Source organism: Lontra canadensis, unplaced genomic scaffold (genome assembly GCF_010015895.1).
Source record: "Lontra canadensis isolate GAN:19392208 unplaced genomic scaffold, GSC_riverotter_1.0 scaffold4, whole genome shotgun sequence".
Taxonomy (NCBI): domain Eukaryota; kingdom Metazoa; phylum Chordata; class Mammalia; order Carnivora; family Mustelidae; genus Lontra; species Lontra canadensis.
In genome coordinates, this window is record NW_022630998.1 from 26725099 (window position 1) to 26748126 (window position 23028).

General features: G+C 32.5%; 1 protein-coding gene across 2 annotated transcripts in view; it reads right to left on the bottom strand.

Moving 5' to 3' along the window:
- The window catches only part of RASA1 (RAS p21 protein activator 1), a 112939-nt gene that overhangs the window by 38116 nt on the left and 51795 nt on the right, over positions 1-23028 (bottom strand). For both annotated transcript variants that reach the window (XM_032847000.1, XM_032846991.1), the window contains exons 2-8: positions 18891-19043; positions 17761-17896; positions 17038-17108; positions 12791-12908; positions 9652-9683; positions 3923-3975; positions 3031-3181 (exon numbers count right to left, since the gene is read on the bottom strand). In XM_032847000.1, coding sequence (XP_032702891.1) covers positions 3031-3181; positions 3923-3975; positions 9652-9683; positions 12791-12908; positions 17038-17108; positions 17761-17896; positions 18891-19043 — 714 coding nt within the window. The remainder of the gene's footprint in view (positions 1-3030; positions 3182-3922; positions 3976-9651; positions 9684-12790; positions 12909-17037; positions 17109-17760; positions 17897-18890; positions 19044-23028) is intronic.

Consider the following 23028-nt stretch of genomic DNA (forward strand, 5'->3'; position numbering starts at 1 on the left):
TACAATATAATTCTTGTCCATGAGCTGAAACAATACACAGTTCAGACTGCCCAAGAACAAATTTAAAAAGTCTGTGACAACCAATCAAATATATTTTTACCAATGAGCTGGACTTTCAAGATGCCTTTTTTTTTTTTTAATTACTTTAGTTCATATTCTACTCAGATATACCTAAAGAAACAGTCAAGGGAGACACAACAACCCAGAATTTCCTAGATAGTCCATGCAAGTTTTAGGTAGGAAATGACAGATTTACGTCTCAGAAAACTAAAACATGTTCACTACAACACTTTCATTTTAGTAATTTACTTAATAAATAAAACCCTGTCTCTCCTTGAACCTCCTAGATAAATGTTAGTAATCTTCAAGGTCTGACCAAAATCCTTCCTCCCTCTCCCTTCTCATCACTACCTCAACTGCTCTCTTTCCACTGAGTCTCCCATGTCCACGTATACAGTCCTGAACTCATCAAGGTCAGCCAACCACCTGTTCTCATAGACCTGTACCTCATAGACCTTTCTCTTAAATGTATATGCATGGGGTCTGTACAATATATTTCAAAAAGTAAATTAGTTAATAAATGTTTGCTGAATTATACTTGCTGTTAAATGCTTCTCCTGCTTTTTGTAAAAGTTTTAATATAGGAATGTTAAAATTATGTCTCAAAAAAGCAGTTTCTAAATGAACAGACTTGAGTGCTACCTCTCTTTACCAAAAGACTAATGCAGAATTAGTGGGAAGAAAAGACAGCACAGTATGTCTCTGTACATATATTTATTGGATAATCCAACTTAACATTTAAATATCTAAACAGTAAGTGATAAGCACAAAGGTGTATCTTTTTAAGTCCACTTATTTTTTCTTAGTAATCTCTACACTCAACATGAGACTTCAACTCACAACCCTGAGATCAAGAGTCACATGCTCTTCTTAACTCAGTCAGCCAAACACCCCACAAAGGTTTATCTTCTAAGATTATTTTATTACTAACACTAATGCTGTAAAAGAATATATTTCCATGCTGAAATATATATTCCCAAACTGTAAAACTGCCTTTTTCCAGGCATCAGATTTACATAATTCTAGCTTTCTTTGGGGGGGAAAAAAAGTTAGTATTATATGCTAGGAATAACAATATTCCTGAACTTTATCAAATGAACATATCTATAAAGAAAATTTGTGGGTGGGGGACCACGTGGGTGGCTCAGCAGACTCTTGGTTTCAGCTCAAGTTATGATCTCATGGGTTGTGAGATCAAGCCCCACATTGGTCCTCACGCTCGGGGGCGGGGGAGAGTCTGCTTGAAAGATTCTTTCCCTGCGCTTCTCCCCCGACTCACACATGCTCTCTCTCTCAATCACTTCCTCCCTAAAATTAAAAAAAAAAATGTGTTTTGTTTTTTTTTTAAAGAAAAAATTGGGATGTTAGGGTTATTGATCACAGCCACTAAATCAACATGTATTTAAAATTTTTTAAGTCATCATTTTGTAAGCAGACTCATAATTTAGAAAAATATATTTCAAATACTTCTTTCTTCTTGCTTCATTCTGGTCTTTATCAATAAAAAAGCCAACCTTTACATATTTTACAGACTGCTTCCATTATGTAGGAAGAATTTTCATCTTGCAGAATGCATATCATAAGGAAGTTTAAGTCAGTAAACAAACCTCACTGAAAATAAATCTATGTAAATTTATTTTATATTTTAAAAAGTTTCCAGATAGACATTTATCAATTCAGTTAAGAATATATGTTTTCAATTTAGTTTTATATATTCCAAACCACTAGAAAACTGGAAAATGGGAAAAAGTAATTTACCTTTATAAAGAGCTTAAATTGAAGCTAGCTAGCTAGTGAAAATGTCTAGATTGGACTATTAATGTAGAAACCACTCAAGCAGCTTTTCTGTATGCGTGTGCAAAAGGATCCAAATGTCGAGACTCACATCTGCCACTTGATGTCTCTTAACTGTTCATGGGCCTTCTGGCAAGCAACTATAACTTGTTTTTTTGTTTGTTTTCTAAGATAAAACAGCTGCTGGATCTCTGTACCCTCAAAAGTCAAGCTGGAATTAAGAGAAATACTAAATGGGATAGAGAATATTGCTGTGGTATTAAGGGATTAAACTAGGCAAATGCCATCATTTTAGTTTATGAAAGCCTCCAAAAGAGGAAGACAAGGCCACTCTAGAGTTAGCTAATACGGGGAATTCTTTACATTAGGAAAAACAAAAATGTAAGATTTCTTTCTAATATACAGGGGAAAAAAAAAAAAAAAAGCTGAGATTCTATCATATGGTTTCTCTATCGACTCATTTTCCTGCTCCAGTGACTAAAGTTCATTCTGAGCTTTGGGATAAGCAATGAGTTTACTATAATTTTTAAAATGAGAAGTAGGAACCAATAATTAGAACCAAGAAATATCGACTTGAGAACAACCCAGTTACATGGGTAACATTTGTAGTAAAGTCTCTCTTTAATCTTTAAGAACTTTTTCTTCCTATTAAAATGTCATGGGGCACCTGGGTGGCTCAGGCGGTTAAGCATGCCAGCTTAAGGGTTCTGGGATTGAGCTCCACACTGGGCTCCCCAGTCTACCTCCCCAGTCTACCAGGGGGAGCCTGATGCTCCCCCTTCTTGTACTCTCTGTGTGAAATAAATCTTTAAAAAAAATAAAGTAAAATGTCTCACTAATAAAAGAATGTAATATATTCTTTTTCTTAGAACAAATGTTTTGCTACCCTACAGTTAAGGACTTAGCAAATTTGGTATAAAAACAGTCCATACATAATCAACAAACATATAAATTATCTTGAAGGAAAACAAATTATAACTTATTAATTTATATTCATTTTTGACACTGTTTGAGAATCCTTGGACATGACTACTACTAAATTACATTAAAGGCCTTATTTTAAATTCTAAAAAGTCAGACACTTTGATACAGTTTTGAATCTGATAACACTACGTTATTGAAGTTTCAATTATTTTTGCTAAAAGTAAAAGATAACTAAAATTTCTCACAACTCACCTGTTATAATATCGGCCTCCCATCATAAACTGATTATTTGGTGTTGGACAAATTTTAAATCGCTGAATATTTTCATTGGTCCGAAAGTAAAGTGAATAGTCACCAGGAGTATTATCTGAGGGCCTCACAAGAAAACTGCATACTTGGCCAACTGTAAAAATTAAGCTATTAGTTTTATTTCCTAATTACCAAATAAAAAAAAATTGTGTTAAGTAACATAATTATAAAGTACATTTGGAAGTTATAAACATATGTAAGTTTTCACCAGGAACTTGTTTTATAATAAAGACAATTTTAATACATTTTTATATTTTCTAGTTTATGAGTCACAACCACCCAAACGTTGCATGTGTGTATTACATAAAAATAAATCTGCAGCAGTGATTTCTGGTTAATAATGTTATACCTGTCATGACTTCAAAAGAATAACCTAAGCACAGGTAGAGGACACTGGCTAAATGGGTACATTCTATTTGTAAATCCTCTTAATAAGAAGAGTCTAAAAAAGTTAAAGTAATTTTTTTTAGGAGTACTCTGCAGTTAATCAATGCTTCTGATTAAACATTAAATAACTGTAATAAAATAGTACCAATGCTTATACAGGTAGATTCAAAAAATGAAATATGTGTTCACCTTATCAAAATCAATATATGTATACTACCTTTCATTTAGTAGGTAAGAACCTGAAAAGTCATATAAAATCAAATTATCATGTATTAAAGATTTTCAGACTAATTTTAAAGAAGGCTTTTAAGTATCTTCAACTGGCAATGACTCTTAACACCAAAATATTTTGTCTCTCCTCTGTGTATGTTTAAATATCAAATGAGTGCTAAAGACAAAATGGATGATAAATGGTCAGTTTTAAAACAAAGACTGAATATGCAAGTACCTGTCATTAGTAAATTATAAGCTTCTTGTTTGGAAATTTTCCCATGGAACCATCTTAAAAAGAGAACAAATTAAATATGTAAATCTGAAGTCCTTTTTGCTGTTATACAATCAAAACTAAACAACCAGCACAAGTTTAATTCACACTGATACAATGAAATAAAAACAAATACAACTGATCAAGTTATCTCATTCCTTTTACATTTGTTATATTTGTAAACATACATAATTTCAACAAAATATAGTAAAATAAGGGTCTAATATGAACTATAATTTCCATATTAATGAACAGTACCAGTAATGATTTTAATTCTGATAATGAGAAACTGTTACATGTTTATACCATAACTAGTGTTCTCTTTTCTTTGCATTAGGAGGGAGAGATGGTACAGGTAGAATCCATAACAGAATTATGCAGGAAAAAAAAAAAAATTAGTAAATTTATATAACATATCAGAATATGTTATATAACAGGAGGTAAGTTCTCTCTTGAAAGAAAATAGACATGGCTGATTAATACTTTCCTTAAAGTCAGAAAGTGAGATTGAGTGATGACAGAGAGTAGATGTCAGCATCAAGGACTGAAATAAAAGAATGACTTAGTATTCCTAATTAGATTTGAGCTACTGCCATAACAAATTAGACGGCTATACATGTTTTAGTTTCTATATACTTAAAATAAGCATTCAGAAATTATTGTAAGTGGCATTATATTCAAGATACACTGCATATAATAACTAAAGTATTTAAATTTAACCTTAGAATAAAATGACACACCTGATTTTAAAGATTACTAGTAATTAAATTTCTTAAAATCTCCTCTCATTTACATGAAGGACTATTATCTATCTTGCTGATTAACACCTCTTAATGCCAAGCTGGTAATTCCAGATCATCCCTCTATCACTTCGCCACAAATTCCTGGGATCTATTCTTAGTTTTGATCGTGGCTTAAAAAACAACTTAGAAAGTAAAAATACTACAAGACTAAAACTAAACCAAAAAAAAAAAAAAAAAAAAAGCAGCAAGCAAGACCCAGCTATATGCCACCTACAAGAGACTCACTTCAGATCTAAAGACACATGCAGACTGAAAGTGAAGGCACAAGAAAACATTTACCAGGCAAACGGAAGTGAAAAGAAAGCTAGGGTAGCAGTACTTATATCAGACAAATAGCTTTAAAACAAAGACTGTGACAAGAGAAAAGACAGACATTATAAAATGATAAGAGGAACAATCTAAGAAGAGGACATATAATTACAAATATCTATGCATCCAACATGGGAGCACCTAAATACACAGAGCAGCTATTAACAGACAGAATGGGAGAAACTGACAGTAATACAGTAACAGCAGGAGCCTTAAACACCCCACTTACATCAATGGATGCATCATCCAGACAGAAAATCAACAAGGAAAACATGATTTTGAATGACACATTACACTAGATGGGATAGATAGATATATATTCAGAACACTGCATCCCAGAAACATGAATACACATTCTTTGCAAGTGCACCTGGAACATCTCCCAGGATAAATTACATTAGCCCACAAAAAAACTTAAGACATTCAAAAAGACTGAAATTATATCATGCACCTTTTCTGCCCACAACAGTATGAAACTAGAAATCAATCCTGAGAAAACGTCTGGGAAGAACACAAATACATGGAGACCAAACAACATGCTACTAAACAGTGAATGGGTCAACCAAGATTCAAAGAGGAAATAAAAAAATATATGAGACAAATGAAAATGAAAACAGTCCAAATCTTTGGGATGAGCAAAAGATGCTTTAGAGGGAAGTTTAGAGCAATACAGGCCTACCTCAAGAAATAAGAAAAATCTCAAATAACAACCAAATCTTAACACCCAAAGGAGCTAGAACAGAAGAATAAACAAAGCCCGAAGCCAGTAGAAAGAAATAGTAAGATTACAATAGAAGTAAATGAAATAGAAACTTAAAAGAAAAAAAGAAATAAAACAATAGAAAAGATCAATGAAACCAGGAACTGGTTCTTAGACAGATTCATAAAGAGAAAAAAAAAAAACCACAGGACTCAAATAAATACACTCAGAAATGAAGGACGAGAAGTAACAACCAACAAAACAGAAATACAAAAGATTTTAAGAGAATACTATGAAAAATTGTATGGAAACAAATTGGACAACCCTGAAGAAATGGATGAACTCCTAGAAACATGCAACCTTCCAAAACTGAATCAAGAAGAACAGAAAATCTGAATAGACTGATTATTAGAAATGACACTAAAGGGTGCCTGGGTGGCTAAGTTGGTTAAGCGACTGCCTTGAGCTCAGGTCATGATCCTGAAGTCCTGGGATTGAGTTCCACATTGGGCTCCCAGCGCCATGGGGAGTCTGCTTCTCCCTCTGACCTCCCCTCTCATGCTCTCTCACTCTGTCTCTCTCTCAAATAAAAAAAACTAAAAAAAAAAAAAAAAGAAAGAAATGACACTGAATCAGTAAGCAATGAACTCCCAACAAACAAAAGTTCAGGACCAAATGGCTTCACAGGTGAATTCTGTCTACTAAACACTTTTTTTAAAGATTTTATTTATTTGAGAGAGAGAGAGAGAACGCATGCGCACTGGGTGGGGATAACGGGGTGGGGGGGGTGGGGGAACGACACTCCCCTAAGCAGGGAGTATGATGTAGGGCCTGATGCCAGGACCCTGGGATCATGACCTGAGCTGAAGGCAGACACTTAACTGACTGAGCCACCCAAGTGCCCCTGTCTACCAAAATTTAAAGAAAATGTTAATACCTTTAATTCTTAATACCTTTAATACCTTTAATTTAAATTAATTAACTGTTAATACCATTAATTCTTCTCAAACTATTCCAAAAAACTGAAGAGGAAGGAAAACTTCCAAATTCACTCTGTAACACCAGGATTACCTTGGTAAGAAAACCAGACAAAAACACTACAAAAAACCCCCCAAAAAAACAGGCCAATATCCCTCATAAAGACAGATGTAAAAATCCTCAACATAACACTAGCAAACCGAATTTAACAATACATCAAAAAAATCATTCACCCTAAGTTGGATTTATTCCAGTAATGCTGGTATGGTTCAATATTTGCAAATCAATCAACATGATACATCAGAGTAATAACAGAAACAATAAAAACCATATGGTCATCTTAATAAATGCATAAAAAGGATTTCACAAACTATAACATCCGTTCATGATAAAAACGCTCAACAAAGTAGGTTCAGGAGGGGATGCACCTCAACATAATAAAGGCCATACATGGAAATATCATACTCAATAGTGACAAACTAAAAGCTTTTACCTTAAGATCAGTAATAACACAAGGATGTCTACTCTTACCACTTTTATTCAACAGAGTACTGGATGTCCTAACTGTAGCAATCAGACAAGAAAAATAAATAAAAGGCATCCAAATTGGTAAGGAAGAAGTAAAACTCACTATATTTGCAGATGGCATGCTACTATATGAAAAACCCTAAAGACTCCACCAAAAGAACTACAGAACTGACAAATGAATTCAGTAATGTCACAGAATACAAAATCAATATAGGGAAATCAACTGCATGTCTATACACCAATAAAAAGTAGGATAAAGAGAAATTAAGAAAACGATCCCATTTACAACTGTACCAAAATTAATAAAATACCTATGAATAAACTTAACCAAAGAGGTAAAAGACTTGTATTCCAAAATGCATTAAAAAACAATGAAAGAAACTGAAGATGAGACGAACAAACTGAAAGATATTCCATGTTCATGGATGGGAAGAGCAAATGTTTTAAATGTCCATACTACCCAAAGTAATCTACAGATTCAATGCAACCCACATCAAAATCCCATTAGCATTTTTCACAGAGCTAGAACAATCCTAGAGTTTTTATGGAACCACATAACACCTAAATAGCCAAAGTGTTTCTTCAAACACATGGTGTATACCAGTGACACAAAGTGGAGTATCTGCTCTTATGAAGTCCCTACTCCAATAAGAAAAAGGGACACACATACGTATAACCACAAAATCAATGTCAAAAATATAATAAAGTGCACTGATAGATATGCACGGAGGGCTTTTTTTGAATAAAAGAGAAGAGTACCAGTTCTGTGGAACACGTGAGGGAAAAGATAAATGAATACTTCTTGGCAGTGATAAATGAGTTAGGTCATTAAGAACAGAAATTAACCAAACATAATGCAGGATGAATTCTGGCCTAGAAAGTAGTTTGGGCAAAGGCAAAAAACAGTATTACACATTTGAAGTATTACTGGCGTTTGACCTACATTTTTTTTCTTTCCTTTTAAAAATAAATCTGTGGTATTATTTTAAGTAGGGAAAAATACAGATTTGCGGTGTATCTTATAAATCTGGAGGCTTTCACAACACTGGACCCCCATTTTTGCACACATCAATTACAGCAGTCCCCTCACTGCAGGCAAACACCTTCTCATTTTTGGCGTCCTACTCTCTAATACAAAGAGAGAATATTAGTTGCCATTTATCCCAACACTTTGCACTGTTGTTTGTACTATAGGAAAATAGTTCCATGTACCTTAATCTCCCTCAAAGGGGTAAAATTAGGAAGATCAAGATTATCGTAATTTGAGAGAAACAGCATTTACACCTAACCCACTCCATTTGTTTACATTATCGGTTTACCTCCTCCACACATTCATCAGAATCGTAATCTAAATATAGGTAGCAGGAAGACCTCACATTACTAAAATCAACAAGGTACAGTCTCACTCATGGAGACTATTTTACAGTTAAACAGCTACACAAAACAATAAGGAAAATGGACTCAGAAAACATCTCATATGTTCCACCTAAGGAAGGGTGGGGAACTAAAGGAGGTTTACTGCAAGCAGAGTATCCAGCTTAATGTTTTTGTCTTCTAATGGTTAGAAACAGAATAAGCAACTACTTGAAAGGAGAGCCTTAAATTCCATTAGACAGGAAGGGAAGAAAAAAAATGTTCCTGTGAAAAGAGATCAGAAGATGAACAGTTTCTATTAAAATCATATGACTGAAATAGACTTGGGATTGAGAGTTAACATCTTCAGAAGAAAATTCATATACAAATAAATGATGGGGGAGCCCAGGTGGCCCAGATGGTTAAGTGTCTGCCTTTGGCTCAGGTCATGATCTCAGGATCCTGGGATCAAGCCCCACATCAGGCTCCCTGCTTAGCAGGGAGTCTGCTTCTCCCTCTCCCTGCCGCTCCTCCTGCTTATGCTCTATTTCTGTCAAATGAATACATAAAATCTTTAAAAAAAAAAAAAAAAAAGCCCTGATGTTGGAGAACAGCTCTCTTTCTCATACACAGACACACAATAAACAAAAAAACTGAAAAACTGAAATACAAAATACATAAAAGATGTGGTTACAAAAACAAAAAATGCATTATCAGTTAAGAAAGTAAAAAAAAAAAAAATATGAGGAATCGTGACATTCATACTGTTATTAATGTTTATAGAAAAGCCTTTAGCGACAGAATAGTTACATTCAGGTATTAAAGACACCATCATTATTAAAAAATAAGACTATCAGTAGATCCTAAAGAAAATATTAACATATCAGTTCTGAGCCAAATAAAAACAATTTTTAAGACAGCTCCAAAAGCAGCAGTTTTAAAATATATTTTGGCCTAAGTTTTCCAATTTGTAGGTTTATAACATATTTTCTTTTTTCTTTTAGTAATTAACACAAACTCACATTTTGCCTTCATGTGGATCTTCTTCCCGGCCCTAAAGGATAAGACATTAAGATAGTATTTTATATAATTTTAACTATTAATCTATTTTTATTAAAATTAATAAAAATCATATCTTCAAACACATCTCTACACTGTACCTCATTTTTACTTTTGCATATACAAGAAAAGACCTATCAGTTCAAGAAAAGTCTTTCTAAAACTCTCTCCCTTATTGTTACTACTCTTCTCCTCTTGCTGTGGTTATTGAATTCAGGTCTTTTTCCTCCCTTTTCTCAAACTATTACCACAGCCCAAAGAGTTTAATTACTCTGTGCCCTGTCCAATCCCATTATCTCACCACTCCAATCTGGACTCATCAGTTTCAAGTGCAACTTTCCCCTGCACTAAGAAACAGCAAACCAAACAAAAAGAAACAAAATTTAAAAACCAGACCTTTAATACCTCTCTGCTCCCTACAAATTCCTCCTTTAATAAAACCAAAATCCTTTATCATATCACTCAAGTCTACATTTCCTATCTCCTAGTACCAATTCTTTTTAGGTATCTATACAATGGACCCACATAACTACCCATTTGCTTATCTGTATTCTCAACACCACTGGCTTGTTCTTTCTAACTTAGAATGTCCTTTCCACTCACTGCTTCCTACCTGTTTGTTAACCTAAACTATACAGACAGTATCTTCTTCAAATACTAGTTCTCAGTAAAATATGGAGTCCCTAAAACATAAACTTCTACTTTGAATAGAAAGACATTATTCTTTTATCATCTTTTGAACTTTACCTTACTCTATTTGGCATGCCTATTATTTAAGATACACTAATGTTATTCATTCCTTAATAATGGCTGTAAGCACCTTAAGATCTTAACTCTTCTTTATTAATCCCAATCACCCTATAACCACTAGCACAATACTGGGCATATAATTTTCACTGAATACTTATTGACCTGTACTCCTAGTACCCAGCAAAACTGGGTACCTGACACCAGGTTTTCACTGAATAATAAAGAAAAATGGTCTATCTATACAGGCATTCACCTCTCTCAATTTGTTCCTTACCCATCAAATACCTAAGTGAACTAAAACAACCACTGAATGTCTATTATAAAACAAAGCAGTATGCTTAAAACACACACAGAGACACACACACACACACAAAATGCAGAATCATTACCCAAAAGGAGCTAATCTCTACAGAATAGGTTGACACCATAAATTAATTTTATACAGTGTAATAAAATAAAGATTAACAAGGTGCTATAGAAACACAAGAGGAAACAATTTAGCCTAAGAAAGGCATAAATCCTCTGTGAAAACTAGGAAGCCTCTGAGATAAAAAGATGAATCAAATTTTACGTGGTAGTAGTCTAGCAGGGCAGGAGTGTCAGGAAAAGTGAGGCATAAAGAAATTCATTCAACAAATACTTGCTGAATGCATACTAATGCCAGACACACTATTCTATACTATGGGGATACACCACTGAATCAGAGACAAAAATCCTCACAAAGCTTACATTCTAGATTTAAAGCATAAAAGTAGACATGTACTTGAAGAACAGTAATTAGAATTTCAGAGTGGGAAAATCCTTAAATCCAACCACCAACCTAATGTCTGAAATCTAGACAATCTGCAAATGGCTTTTCAAGCTACAAGGAATCACTAGGGTCCAATGGAGACCATTATGAAAACTTATTTTAAGTATTACAGTAAAAATTGTTCATTAATTCTAACTTGGAATTATCTATTAATTCAAAGTTTGACTATATTCCTTTTTAGCAGCCCTTTTTAGCAGAACATTGTTCATTCATACTTACTCGTTAATTTGTTCTTTTATTTTTTTTCCTTTTATTTATGTTATGTATCTTTATGTTAAATTGGGCCTTTTTCCCCCTGTACTCATTGGATAACTTTTAACTTATTCTTCTTAAGGTTTATCTTATTAAATTTGATCCAGAATCCCAAGAGCTGGAGAAAGTTAAACTATACTCTAAATTCTTTAAATAATCAGAAAAATAGGGATAGGGGTATTACAGCAGGAGAAAAAAAATCCAACATAAAAAAGTTTTAACTAAGAAATTTTGTAGTAAAACCAACACAGTAAGATTCTTCTGTTTGAACACTTCTGGCCTACATTGAAAAAAATATCTCTCCCTACTGTAAATTACCAAATACTAACCTAGGAATTAGGAGTTCCAATCCCAGCTCTTCCACTAAGTAATTATTTGTATGCAATGTATCGTACTATTTCCTCAACTGCCCTCCACTTTTCCTCAGTTATGTTTTACTTCTACATATCAAGATCTATTAATCAAGAGAATTAATAACGAAGAAAAATGTTCTCCCTGCAATCTTCCTGGAAAATAATCAAAGTATAGGTTTCAGAATATTATCAAGTTCATGACATATTTTAAAACAGTAGCTCTGAGGGTTGTGAAAGATATAAAGAAACCATTCCATCACACTAAACAAATCCAAATCCAAAAAGGATGAACTCCAAAACTGTAGTATGTTTGATAAGATTCAGTGATACTTAAAAAAAAAGATTCAGTGATACTGATACGTCTGAAATACAAATGCTACTTGAAAGCGACCTGCTATCAAAAAACACAACAATTATCAACACTGTGTGACAAGACTACTGATGTTGTATTACGTGGCGACAATAAAAATGGGAATACTGGAAATGTAGAAAGGTAGTAAAAACTAAGTTTTGCTAAGGTTACTAGAAAATTATACATATATTTGGGAGATAAAGATTCTGAAAGCAAACATGTGCAACCCTATTTGATTCAGATTCCGTGATCATTTTTTCATAGCCTCATTTCTGAGGAAAACCACTAAGAAGACAAAAGGAGATACAAATAGGCACAAATGGTAATTTTTTTTAATTCTTAGAAACTCATAAAAACTAGAAAATTAACAGTTAAAGATTCAAACATGCTGGCTTAGTTATCCTCTTTACAAATAAATAACCTTTACTACAGTAAATACACTTTAATGAGAAATTCTTTGTTCTAGGGAATTGACATTTTTAATTTTAAAAAGTTTCATTACTAATTTCCCCTGATTACGGATAAGTTCCAGAAATGTACAGAATATTTAAAATTGAGAGTGATAGGAGAAGAACAAAACTTACCACCTCTTCCACTAGGTCTTCAACAATAAGACCCTGTTCATCTGTTCGTAGATTTGTAACCCACATCCATCCATCTTCTAATTCATTATGAACAATAAACATATCTCCTTTTAGGAAACTGAAAATAGCAATTATGAAGTTATTAAAACTGAATTAAAATTTTAAACATGGAAATTTGAGTAATCACGTGCCATACTACAGAGATAATATGATATTGGGAATGCAAGAAATTAAAGTCAAATACCCTGGATTTTTGTCCTGTTTTTTGGCATCACCTAAATATAAAGCTCTGAAGACACTTAACAATCTGAATCTTATTCCCTCACATTGTAAAATGGATTTAATAATGGTATCTGCACTATCTACATTATTGGATTACGCTTAAATTCAAATTAAAATTTGTGTAAACAGTAATTATATATGTATTATAGGCTTTAGGCTATAACTCCAAGAAAACTGAATTTAAAAATTTAAGTTTCCATGTAATTACTCTTTTTGATGTATGTTAGATATAAAATCATAATATAATTCGCTCATTACATTTACACAAGATACAGCTATTTTAGAAAAACTTTAAGCACAATTAGACTTTTCAGATGTTTATGAGAATTAACACTTTTCTCATAAAAATCATTAATGTTTATTTAATTCACTTAACACATCCATGATATAACATAGCAAGCATTCTTTCTCTGAAAGTGGTATCAAAAGATAGAATGCATGCATGCTTTTTTTTGTTAACAATTTCTGAGTAGAGAGATGCATACACAAACTAGTTTCTTTTCCTTGGAACCTATACGTTTTCAACCTCCACAGAATTGCAGGAGGAGTAAGTTTTATACTGATGCCATTTTTCAACATCAGTAATTCGCTGAACGCTTCATTTTAGGCCTGAATGAATGCCTCCTAGCGTTCAAAGTTCCAAGATTGACTGGCTGCTACTATTAACCCTCTATCTATATTCACATTGCATATTTTTTAAAAAAGTTTCCTCAGTCTAAATTTCACAAACCAAAGTTCCATTAAGTAATCTCTTCTCATACTTCTGAAAACTGTTTTCCACCAGAATGTATCTCAAGCTTCACTGTTTCCTGGAAAGGTTCAAGACTAAAAACTTACACACAACACTTCAGATGATTTCTATTTGGATGAGGACATAATACCGCATTTTATCTTGGCTCTACAACCCTTGTTAACAGTGACTACTATTTCATTAGCTGACTGGCAGGACATTACTACTTAACAAAATAAACTACTCCTTTCTAGAACCACTCTCCTAAATAAACATTAAAAAAATAATTATGAAAAAAAAATAAAATAAAAAAATAAAAATAATTATGAGTAAAAGAAGAATATATATGGACAAAAATATAGAAATATAGCTTCATTTCTTGATCAAAAACCATCATAAGAGAATGTTTTCAAATTTGACTTATGTTGTTACTAGAACATTAAATATGTGATGCAAAACGAAAAACATTTAAAATAAAAAGGTTATAACAATATAATCATAACATTCTTTATTTTGCATTTTTCCCAAAAAAAAGTTAAAATGCCTTATTAAGTCTCATTAATCTTCAGATGTTTTTACCTAAAACAAAACAAAACAAAACAAAACAAAAACTTCACAGATACATACAAATTTTTAAGGACTCATACATTCACATATATTTATATGATCAAATTAAAACTTATATATTCCTATACTTGTTTAAATTTTCATCTTCCTAAACCAGTAGTAGTCAGTTCTGAAGGTCTCTCAGGACTCCTTTTTATATTTAAAAACTGATACCCTAAAAAACCTTTATTTATATGAGTTAATATCTATTAATATTTACCATATTGGAATTTAAAATATAAATGTTTTTTAAAATAATATACCCATCACACGGTAACATAAAGAATATGAAAAATTATTATTTTTTACATGTTTTGTTAGAATGTTGTTTTACATTTTTGCAAATCTCAACATCTGGCTTAACTGTAAACAGATTCTTTTGTTTCTACATTCAATCTGTTGTTTCAGGTTTTTTTTTTGTTTGAAGTATATGAAGAAAAATCTGACTTCACAAAAATTTGTAGCTGTGAAAGGAATGTGTATTTTAATAGGCTCTCAGATAATTATAGATATGCTATGAAAAACTCAACAATTGGTACTTGAAGGTTAGTTGTATTAAGGAATCAAAAACTGTATCAATGAGCTTTCTGTACCCCATTTCAGTAATATCTATTTGTCCATTTTGCACTTTGAATGGACCTTTACCCAGGCATAATTCTTTAACAGCATGCATCAATCATTTAGAAGATACTGGTTCACTGAGCTATGCAGATCACCCAGATGTAGGTCCATTTTACACAATCAAAATGTCACATTCTTTAATATCACCACCAATCTCATCAGAAAAATCAGGGACTATGTGGGAAACTGTCAAACTCCTGACAGCAGTTTCCAAAATTTTCATTTTTGCTCGCAAGCTCAAATTTTGTGACTGGCAACAAATAGTGGCACTCACTTACTTCCCCTGAAGTAACAAACTCACTCCTTTAAAAAAAAAAATAAAATAAATAAATAAAGAAAGAAAGAAAGAAAGAAAGAAAGAAAGAAAGAAAGAAAGGTCAAATACTCTGGTCTGAACAACCATTGTTGGATAGTTTGCCTGTGAGTCTTAAGCACAAATGGTATACACAGAAGCAGAAGCTAGCTCGGCTCTCAACTCAACTACTCTCCTCAAGACAAGGACCTGTGGTGCTCAGCCAAGACATTTTGTGCATGTTTCCCATTTCATCACACAGAATATTAAAAAGGCACCAGTTTTCTTCATCTCCCAGAAGATTAAAAAGATATTCACCACACAGAATACTAAAATGATTGAGATTTAGAAAAATACCTTTTACGGTCTCATCAAGAAATTTGAGGGGAAACTTTTGTATTGTTTACTTCCAAGTGTGTGGCATGAAGAACAGTACACTTTGCTACCACTGCCTTGATTTGTGCTAAGACACTAATACTTTCACTGCTTGTTGCTTTTGTACCATCAGTGTAAATGTCACAGTGAAAAGGGCAAATTTTATCTTAGTCTTATCAAGAAAACAGCTCTGCTCTCTTGAATTCTCTAAATGGATCTGAAGGATCCCCAAAGTTACATGGATCAAACTTTGAGCACTGCTGTCCTAGAGGATACACTGGGAATTTACAAGTTATTCAAAATTCCTGAATTGGTAGTTCACCACTGTTGTTCTTTATTGTATACAATTCATTCCTTCCCTTTCTTTCACTGGCTTTTCCTGCTTAGATCACAAATAAAGGTATGCCAATAAAAACTAAATGAGAAGCTGTTATTTTATGGACAATCATATAAAAATAGAATCCTTATTCTGAGATTCCAGATATTTGAATCTTTATTTTTTAAAATACCACATTTCCAGAAACTGCAGTACCTCCTAAGGTTACTGTTTTTAAATGCTGCTGCTGATTTCAGTGAGAAGCTGTATACCAGAATCAGTAAACATTTTACCAGTAATAAACTTTCTATTGCAAAGTAGCTTATAGAAAGACACTGATCATTTGCTAATTATCAAACATCAGATTATACGAAAATAATAAAAATAAGTTGGGGCAACTCAGTGGCTCAGTGGGTTAAAGCCTCTGCCTTCGGCTCAGGTCATGATCCCAGGGTCCTGCGATGGAACCCTGCATCGGGCTCTCTGCTCAGCAGATAGTCTGCCTTCCCCTCTTTCTCTGCCTAGTTGTGATCTCTCTCTCTCAAATAAATAAATAAAATCTTTAAAATAATAAGTTATATATAAGTCAGAAAATATAAAAATAATTTTTAAATAATCATGTTCTGTAGTTCTATGCCACACTTAAACATTCACTCATCATGTAAAATAGAAGTTTAGTCATCATTTATGTACAAATTACAGTTGAGACATAAATGCCATGGAGTAATATAAATTAGAGTACAGAATATAACAATTATCCTTACGTTGTCAAAGACAGTCTAATAAAATCTGAATTTATTTCACCTGTCATCTTCACTGTGGCCACTCTGATCCAAATCCATATTCTGAACAAGCCAAACACAGGAGTACAGGAATGATGAACTCAATACTAAAGGTACTTGCTAGCCTGCTACATGTTATTTCCTCAAAGTTCAAGACCTTCCCAGCCCAAGAGTAGTTAAATTTTCAAAGTCTGTCAAATGCCTATTTCAAATGCCTATAAATGAGAATACAATCTAAAATACCTTATTTCATCAGTGTCTGGAACCTTTGTGTAAGGTAGAATGGCTCGAACACGCCTTCTATCTTCTACTGGCTAGGAATAAGAAAAAAAAGATTTATAAAAGATAAATAACCTTTTTATGTCAAAGTCAAATTAGGTATATCCACATAAAGTTTAAAATAACAAAAATCTACATTATGAACACAGGATCATTCAAATTGTGTTTAGTAAGGTTCTAAATACTCAAAGCCTAGAAATACTTGTCTTATTTCTGTTTTTTTTTTAATAGAAATTCTTTTAACTGTATAACCAATGATTTTATCAAGTAATATGAGTAGCCATTTAATTTTAAATGAACTACATGGAACATATAAATTAACTTTTCTCTGATGATTTAAAAGGCGTTTCAGAATCTTGCAGCATCTGCAGGATTAGCACTATGTTATCAGTCATTACTGCTCATTCACTTAAAAACATTTGTTAAGCTATCACCACACAGTATTAATTAAAAAAAAAAAATCTAGCAACTTAAATACAAACTTACGGAAAAATTTTCTTTTTTTGAAAAGGATATCAGTTTTGCTGACAGTACAACCAGAATTAAAATTTAAACAACACATATTTCTTAAATTTTAATAAATACCATAAGAAACTGAACAAGAGCTAACCTCATTAGTAAAGTGAAATTATAAATTTTTGAAAAATACTGAATTTTTGAAAAATACTGTATTTAAGTTTTACTTGCCTCTGGTGGTGCAACTGGATAAAGCAATTTTTCTCCTTTAAGCAAACAGGAAACATGACTGTAATAACCTATTAAGTCTGACAGTGAAGAAAAACGTCTTCCACCAATGTAGTAATCTCCACACATAGCAATAATCCTATTTGTACAGGAAAAAAATACAGTATAACAAAAACCTTCAGAGCCAATTTTAAAGACCAATTTCTGAAGAAATTATACATCCCTAATTGTCATACTCTTCCTTAAACTATATCCTAATATTAAAATACCACTTACTAATACCTGCCAATACAAATTTACCTAAGGTTACTTCTTCTAAAAATACATATGCATACATGTGATAGATATGAAATACATATCTGACTTACAAACCCCATTACATAATTCACTGCAATATTTATAAATCTATCTTCAGATACCTCTTCTCACTTTTCATATTTAAGACTAAACAGCAATTTTAATAAGTTTCTCTGGCTAAAAGTAGCTTACAGATCTCAAAATATTTAGAGTATTATAATAATTTCATATTCTATGTGCGGTATAAAGTGCTCTTACAACTTAAAATCTGAAAGTCAATGGCATATAAACATTTATCAGTTACCATGATAGGCAATATATGATTTTTTTTTCAATGTCTCCCATAAAAATGAAATAGAAGACAATAATATAGGTATGTATATGCATACAGACTTTGGCATCTGTACTTGAAAATCTACATACCTTTGACATGAATGTTTGCAAAGAATTTCAGAACAGTGAAGCAAAATGAGTTAGAGGGCACACATCTTGACTCTTTGTTTCCCATATTTTGTTATTCTGTAGTCTAAAAATACACATTTCCTTTATTTCTGCTTTACCACTCAAAGTTTCTTCATAATTCTTTATACTTTAAAAGTGGTAATTACATTAGAGATTAGCACAGTAGTGCCCAATATTGTTTTTAAACAAAAAAGCAATCATTCAATAATATCTACTCTATAATCTTCTGATTAAATCACATAATTGAAAACAAATCACTTTCCCCATCATTTAAATATCAATGAAACATTCATCCTTATTAAAGCAGGCATATTTAAGAACACTATAGCAAAATCACTATATTATTTAGCCTCATATTAGAAATAAAGACTTACCTAAAATGGTTGACAACATTTGTCTGGCTAAGAAATGAAAGTACAAAGGACCCTGGCCTCCGATCACTCTCTCTTATAAGGTAACTGCCAGACTTCCCTGCCTGCCTTAGGCGTTCTTCGGCTATAGTTCTATCAAGTTTTCCATGATACCACCTAAGGGAAAAAAAGAGTTGTGATTAAAATACAAACAGCTGGGGCGCCTGGGTAGCTCAGTGGGTTAAAGCCTCTGCCTTTGGCTCAGGTCATGATCCCAGGGTCCTGGGGTGGAGCCCCGCATCACATCGGGCTCTCTGCTCAGCAGGGAGCTTGCTTCACTTCCTCTCTCTGCCTGCCTGTCTGCCTACCTGTGATCTCTGTCTGTCAAATAAATAAATAAAATCTAAAAAAAATAATAATAATAAAATAAAATACAAACAGCAACTATAAAATTAATAGTGGTAGTTGAAAAACTTACTACTAGAGGTTTCAAATACCTAAGTATAATTTACACATTTACCTTTTACTCTTAGTAGATTATTCCAATTTTAACTCGATTGTTTTTAACTTCTCAGACTCAAAAAAAAAAATCATTTACTCAGTTTTTAATTTTTTCTATAAACTCAGGGCTAATCATCTCACATATAAACCTCTTCCATTTCTGTTCATCTTCTACCTCCAGGATTGTGTACCTGGTCAAGATATAAGCATTTATTACAATCAAATCTTTATTTAGAAAAGAATATGATGGACAAATGGAAACAATTACTACCTCTCTCTATGCTTAAGATCCTAAGTATATCACTTGACATAACAAGCAAGGTAAATGATACCTATAAGAAAATAAAACTTTATTCCATTTCAGTATCTGTGCCCTAGAACAGGAAAATAGAATGACACTTTCAAAAGACTAGTGTTCTAATTTCCTATTTCAACATGAAGCTGATTATTCCATTTGGTCTTAAGATTATTTACTCCATAACCACATATCTGATCTTAATTCTTCAAATTTATTTAACAAACATGTGGAAATAAGTAATATCTTTGCCCCTTTAACTTTCTTACTCTCACTTTAAATATGTTCTACCTACCACAATACCAAATAATCTGCTTAAATGACTGGTTTTAATTCTAGCATCATCCATGCTACCAATTAATGCCTATAAAAGACTCATGGATTAATATAAACAAGCATAATTAGAAACATACTGGAACTTTCACATGACCATGGTAATAGTTCTACAAAGTAATTGTTATGAAATATTTTTACACCTTCAATATGTTAGTCATTCCAACTCATCCTTGATACTCATAGTCTTTCTTGAAACACTCACAGAAAAACAATAAAACATTCATATTGCATTGATACATTAACATCTAGCCATAAGTCAATAGTCAAAACTATTACAGTCTTGCGACTATTTTTATAAATTTCCTATTTTTTTAAGCTTGCTGTAAGGAAAGCTAACTATTCTTGACTCATTAGTTTATTTTAAAAAAAAGGTAAGTTATCAAAAGAATTTTCACTTATTTGAAGTCTATGCATAAGACTGAAATGAAATAATGAAAAACTTAATCACAAAGCTTCATCTTAATTTAATAGGAAAAACCTAAATATAAGCTGTTAGTATTAGAGGAAAAAGGCAAAGAACAATCAACACTGCATTCTTCTAAAATTCTAATTTCAGTCCAAACATTATAGTTAAGGCTACTGACAAGTAAATTTAACTTTCAAGAACTGTTTTCTCTTAAATGTGAAAGTAAAAGTTTAGACTTATGATGATTAAAAGTTCTTTGATGAGGTAAAATTGAAGCATATATGATCAGGACAAAGTTTACTTAGAGGGGCACCAAGGTGGCTCAGTAGGTTAAGTGTCTCCCTTCAGCGCAGGTCATGATCTCAGGGTCAGGGTATGGAGCCCTATATTGTGTTCCCTGCTCAGTGCAGAATCTGCTTCTCTCTTTCCCTCTGCCAATCTCCCCCCGGCTCATGTTCACTGTCTCAAATAAGTAAGCAAAATCTTTAATTAAAAATAATAAAAATAGAGATTTAATAAGTCACCATTTAAAAAAATTTAGATTTACTTAGTTGTGAAAATACATGGAACATGTCCTTAGAATACAAAATTGGTACATTACTTATTACCTAAAGCAATGAAGCTATGCCACAGAGCAGATTTACACAGTGAAGAGACAAAAATTAAAAACAATTATAAGCAAAACTCCTATTTTTATGTACTTTCTATCTGCTAAATTTCTGCTGTTTTATCCAAATGTCAAATTCAAAAATTTCATTTAATCTCCATCTTGTGAACCCACCATGAGATGACATAAAAGGCCATGAGGTGTTACACAATTACTCATTTATAAAAAATACTTGACTAAAAACTTTTACTGATATATAAAAGAAGTATTTGTGATTTTTTAGTTTTTAGCTCTGTATTTCTGTATGATTCTGGCTTTAACACAGGTATTCAGTTTAAGACAGACTTTATTTTTTTTTTTTTAAAGATTTTATTTATTTATTTATTTGACAGAGAAACACAACAAGAGAGGGAACACAAGAGTGGGAGAGGGAGAAGCAGGCTTCCCACTCAGCAGGGAGCCTAATGAGATTCCGGGCTTGATCCCAGGACTCTGGGATCATGACCGGAGCTGAAGGCAGATATCTGCTTGAGGACAGCCACAGAGGCGCCCCTAAGACAGATTTTAAACAAACTTTGCTTCTTGAATACTAGTAATTCCCTTTATGTCAAAAGCTTATTAAGCTTCAAACAACGATGCAAACATGTCAATTCATATTTTATTTTTATTTTTTAATTAAGTTAAAAAAAAAACAAAAAACAAAACAAAACAGAGAATCAGACCTGTAAATACAGAGAACCAAGACTGCCAAAGAGGTGAGGCGGGTCAGTGATAGGCAAAACAGGTGAAGGGGAGTGGGAGATACAAGCTTCCAGTTATGAAATGAGTAAGACATGGAAACAAAAAGCACAGCATAATTAATACAGTCAATGATATTGTACTAGAAATCTATGGTGACAGATGGTAGATACACTTGTGGTGCAGCATACTGTATAAATCTGTCAAATCACCGTGCTGTATACCTAAACTAATGTAACACTGTATGTCAACTACAGTAAAAAAAAAAAAAAAAGTCAATTATTTATTATGATTATAAACTGACTTTAAGTTATCCAGTAATAGACTGGATGAGCACAGATATAGTTGAGTCAGATCCTCTAAATGTTAGAATTCCACTGTTAAAAGTCACTGGTTGTTCTACCAAAAACAAAACAAAACAAACAAAAAAACTGAATTGTCTTAATCAAAACTCAGACTTTCCTGAATTATCTTTACTGTTAATTTGAAATTAAGGTGAATCATACTAACAAGAATATTTTTAATGTATCTGTATAGCTATTTTGAATACATTATTAAAGCATGAAAAGCACTTCAAGTAAGATGTTATAATATGCAATTCTTTACTCCATTTAAAAACGTGGAAATAAAAAATATCAGCAACATGCTTGGCAAAATAATAATTTTATTATAAATGCACATAGCATCATGATATACAGCCAGAATGAGTATTTTATAAGTAGATCACAATTCCAATGTGATATGATTTGGTTAAAGTACTTCACAGGTTTATAGAACCTACACCCTATATCTACTGAGCACTAGTCCTTGGGTTTTTAAAACAATGTCCCTCAACCCTTTTTTAACCCATGAACTTTTTGATAAACCTAAAATTTCATCTACAAGGAAATTCAGAATACTTAAGCTGCCAATTTGTCACTGAGAATCATTACAGATTATATTTAACTCCAGGGGCCAAAAAAAAAAAAAAATACTACTTTAACTTTCTGAAATTTGTAATAAAATTCATTTTATATTAAAAAAATAATGTGGAATATGGCTTCTCAAAACATACCCTCATACCAAAGATGTGAACTCACCTACAGTAGATGTGCCCCTAGTGGATACCAGTTTAAGATTCATTTAACAAAAATGCTACACTTTGTACACATAGTACAGTAGCAACAGAACAAGGAAATGAAAAAAATCTAATCATTCCCACTGTTTCCTGACAATCTTTACAATCAAAGTCTTATTATATCTCGTTAAGAGTAGTTTTGCTGGTGACAGTTTTCAACTA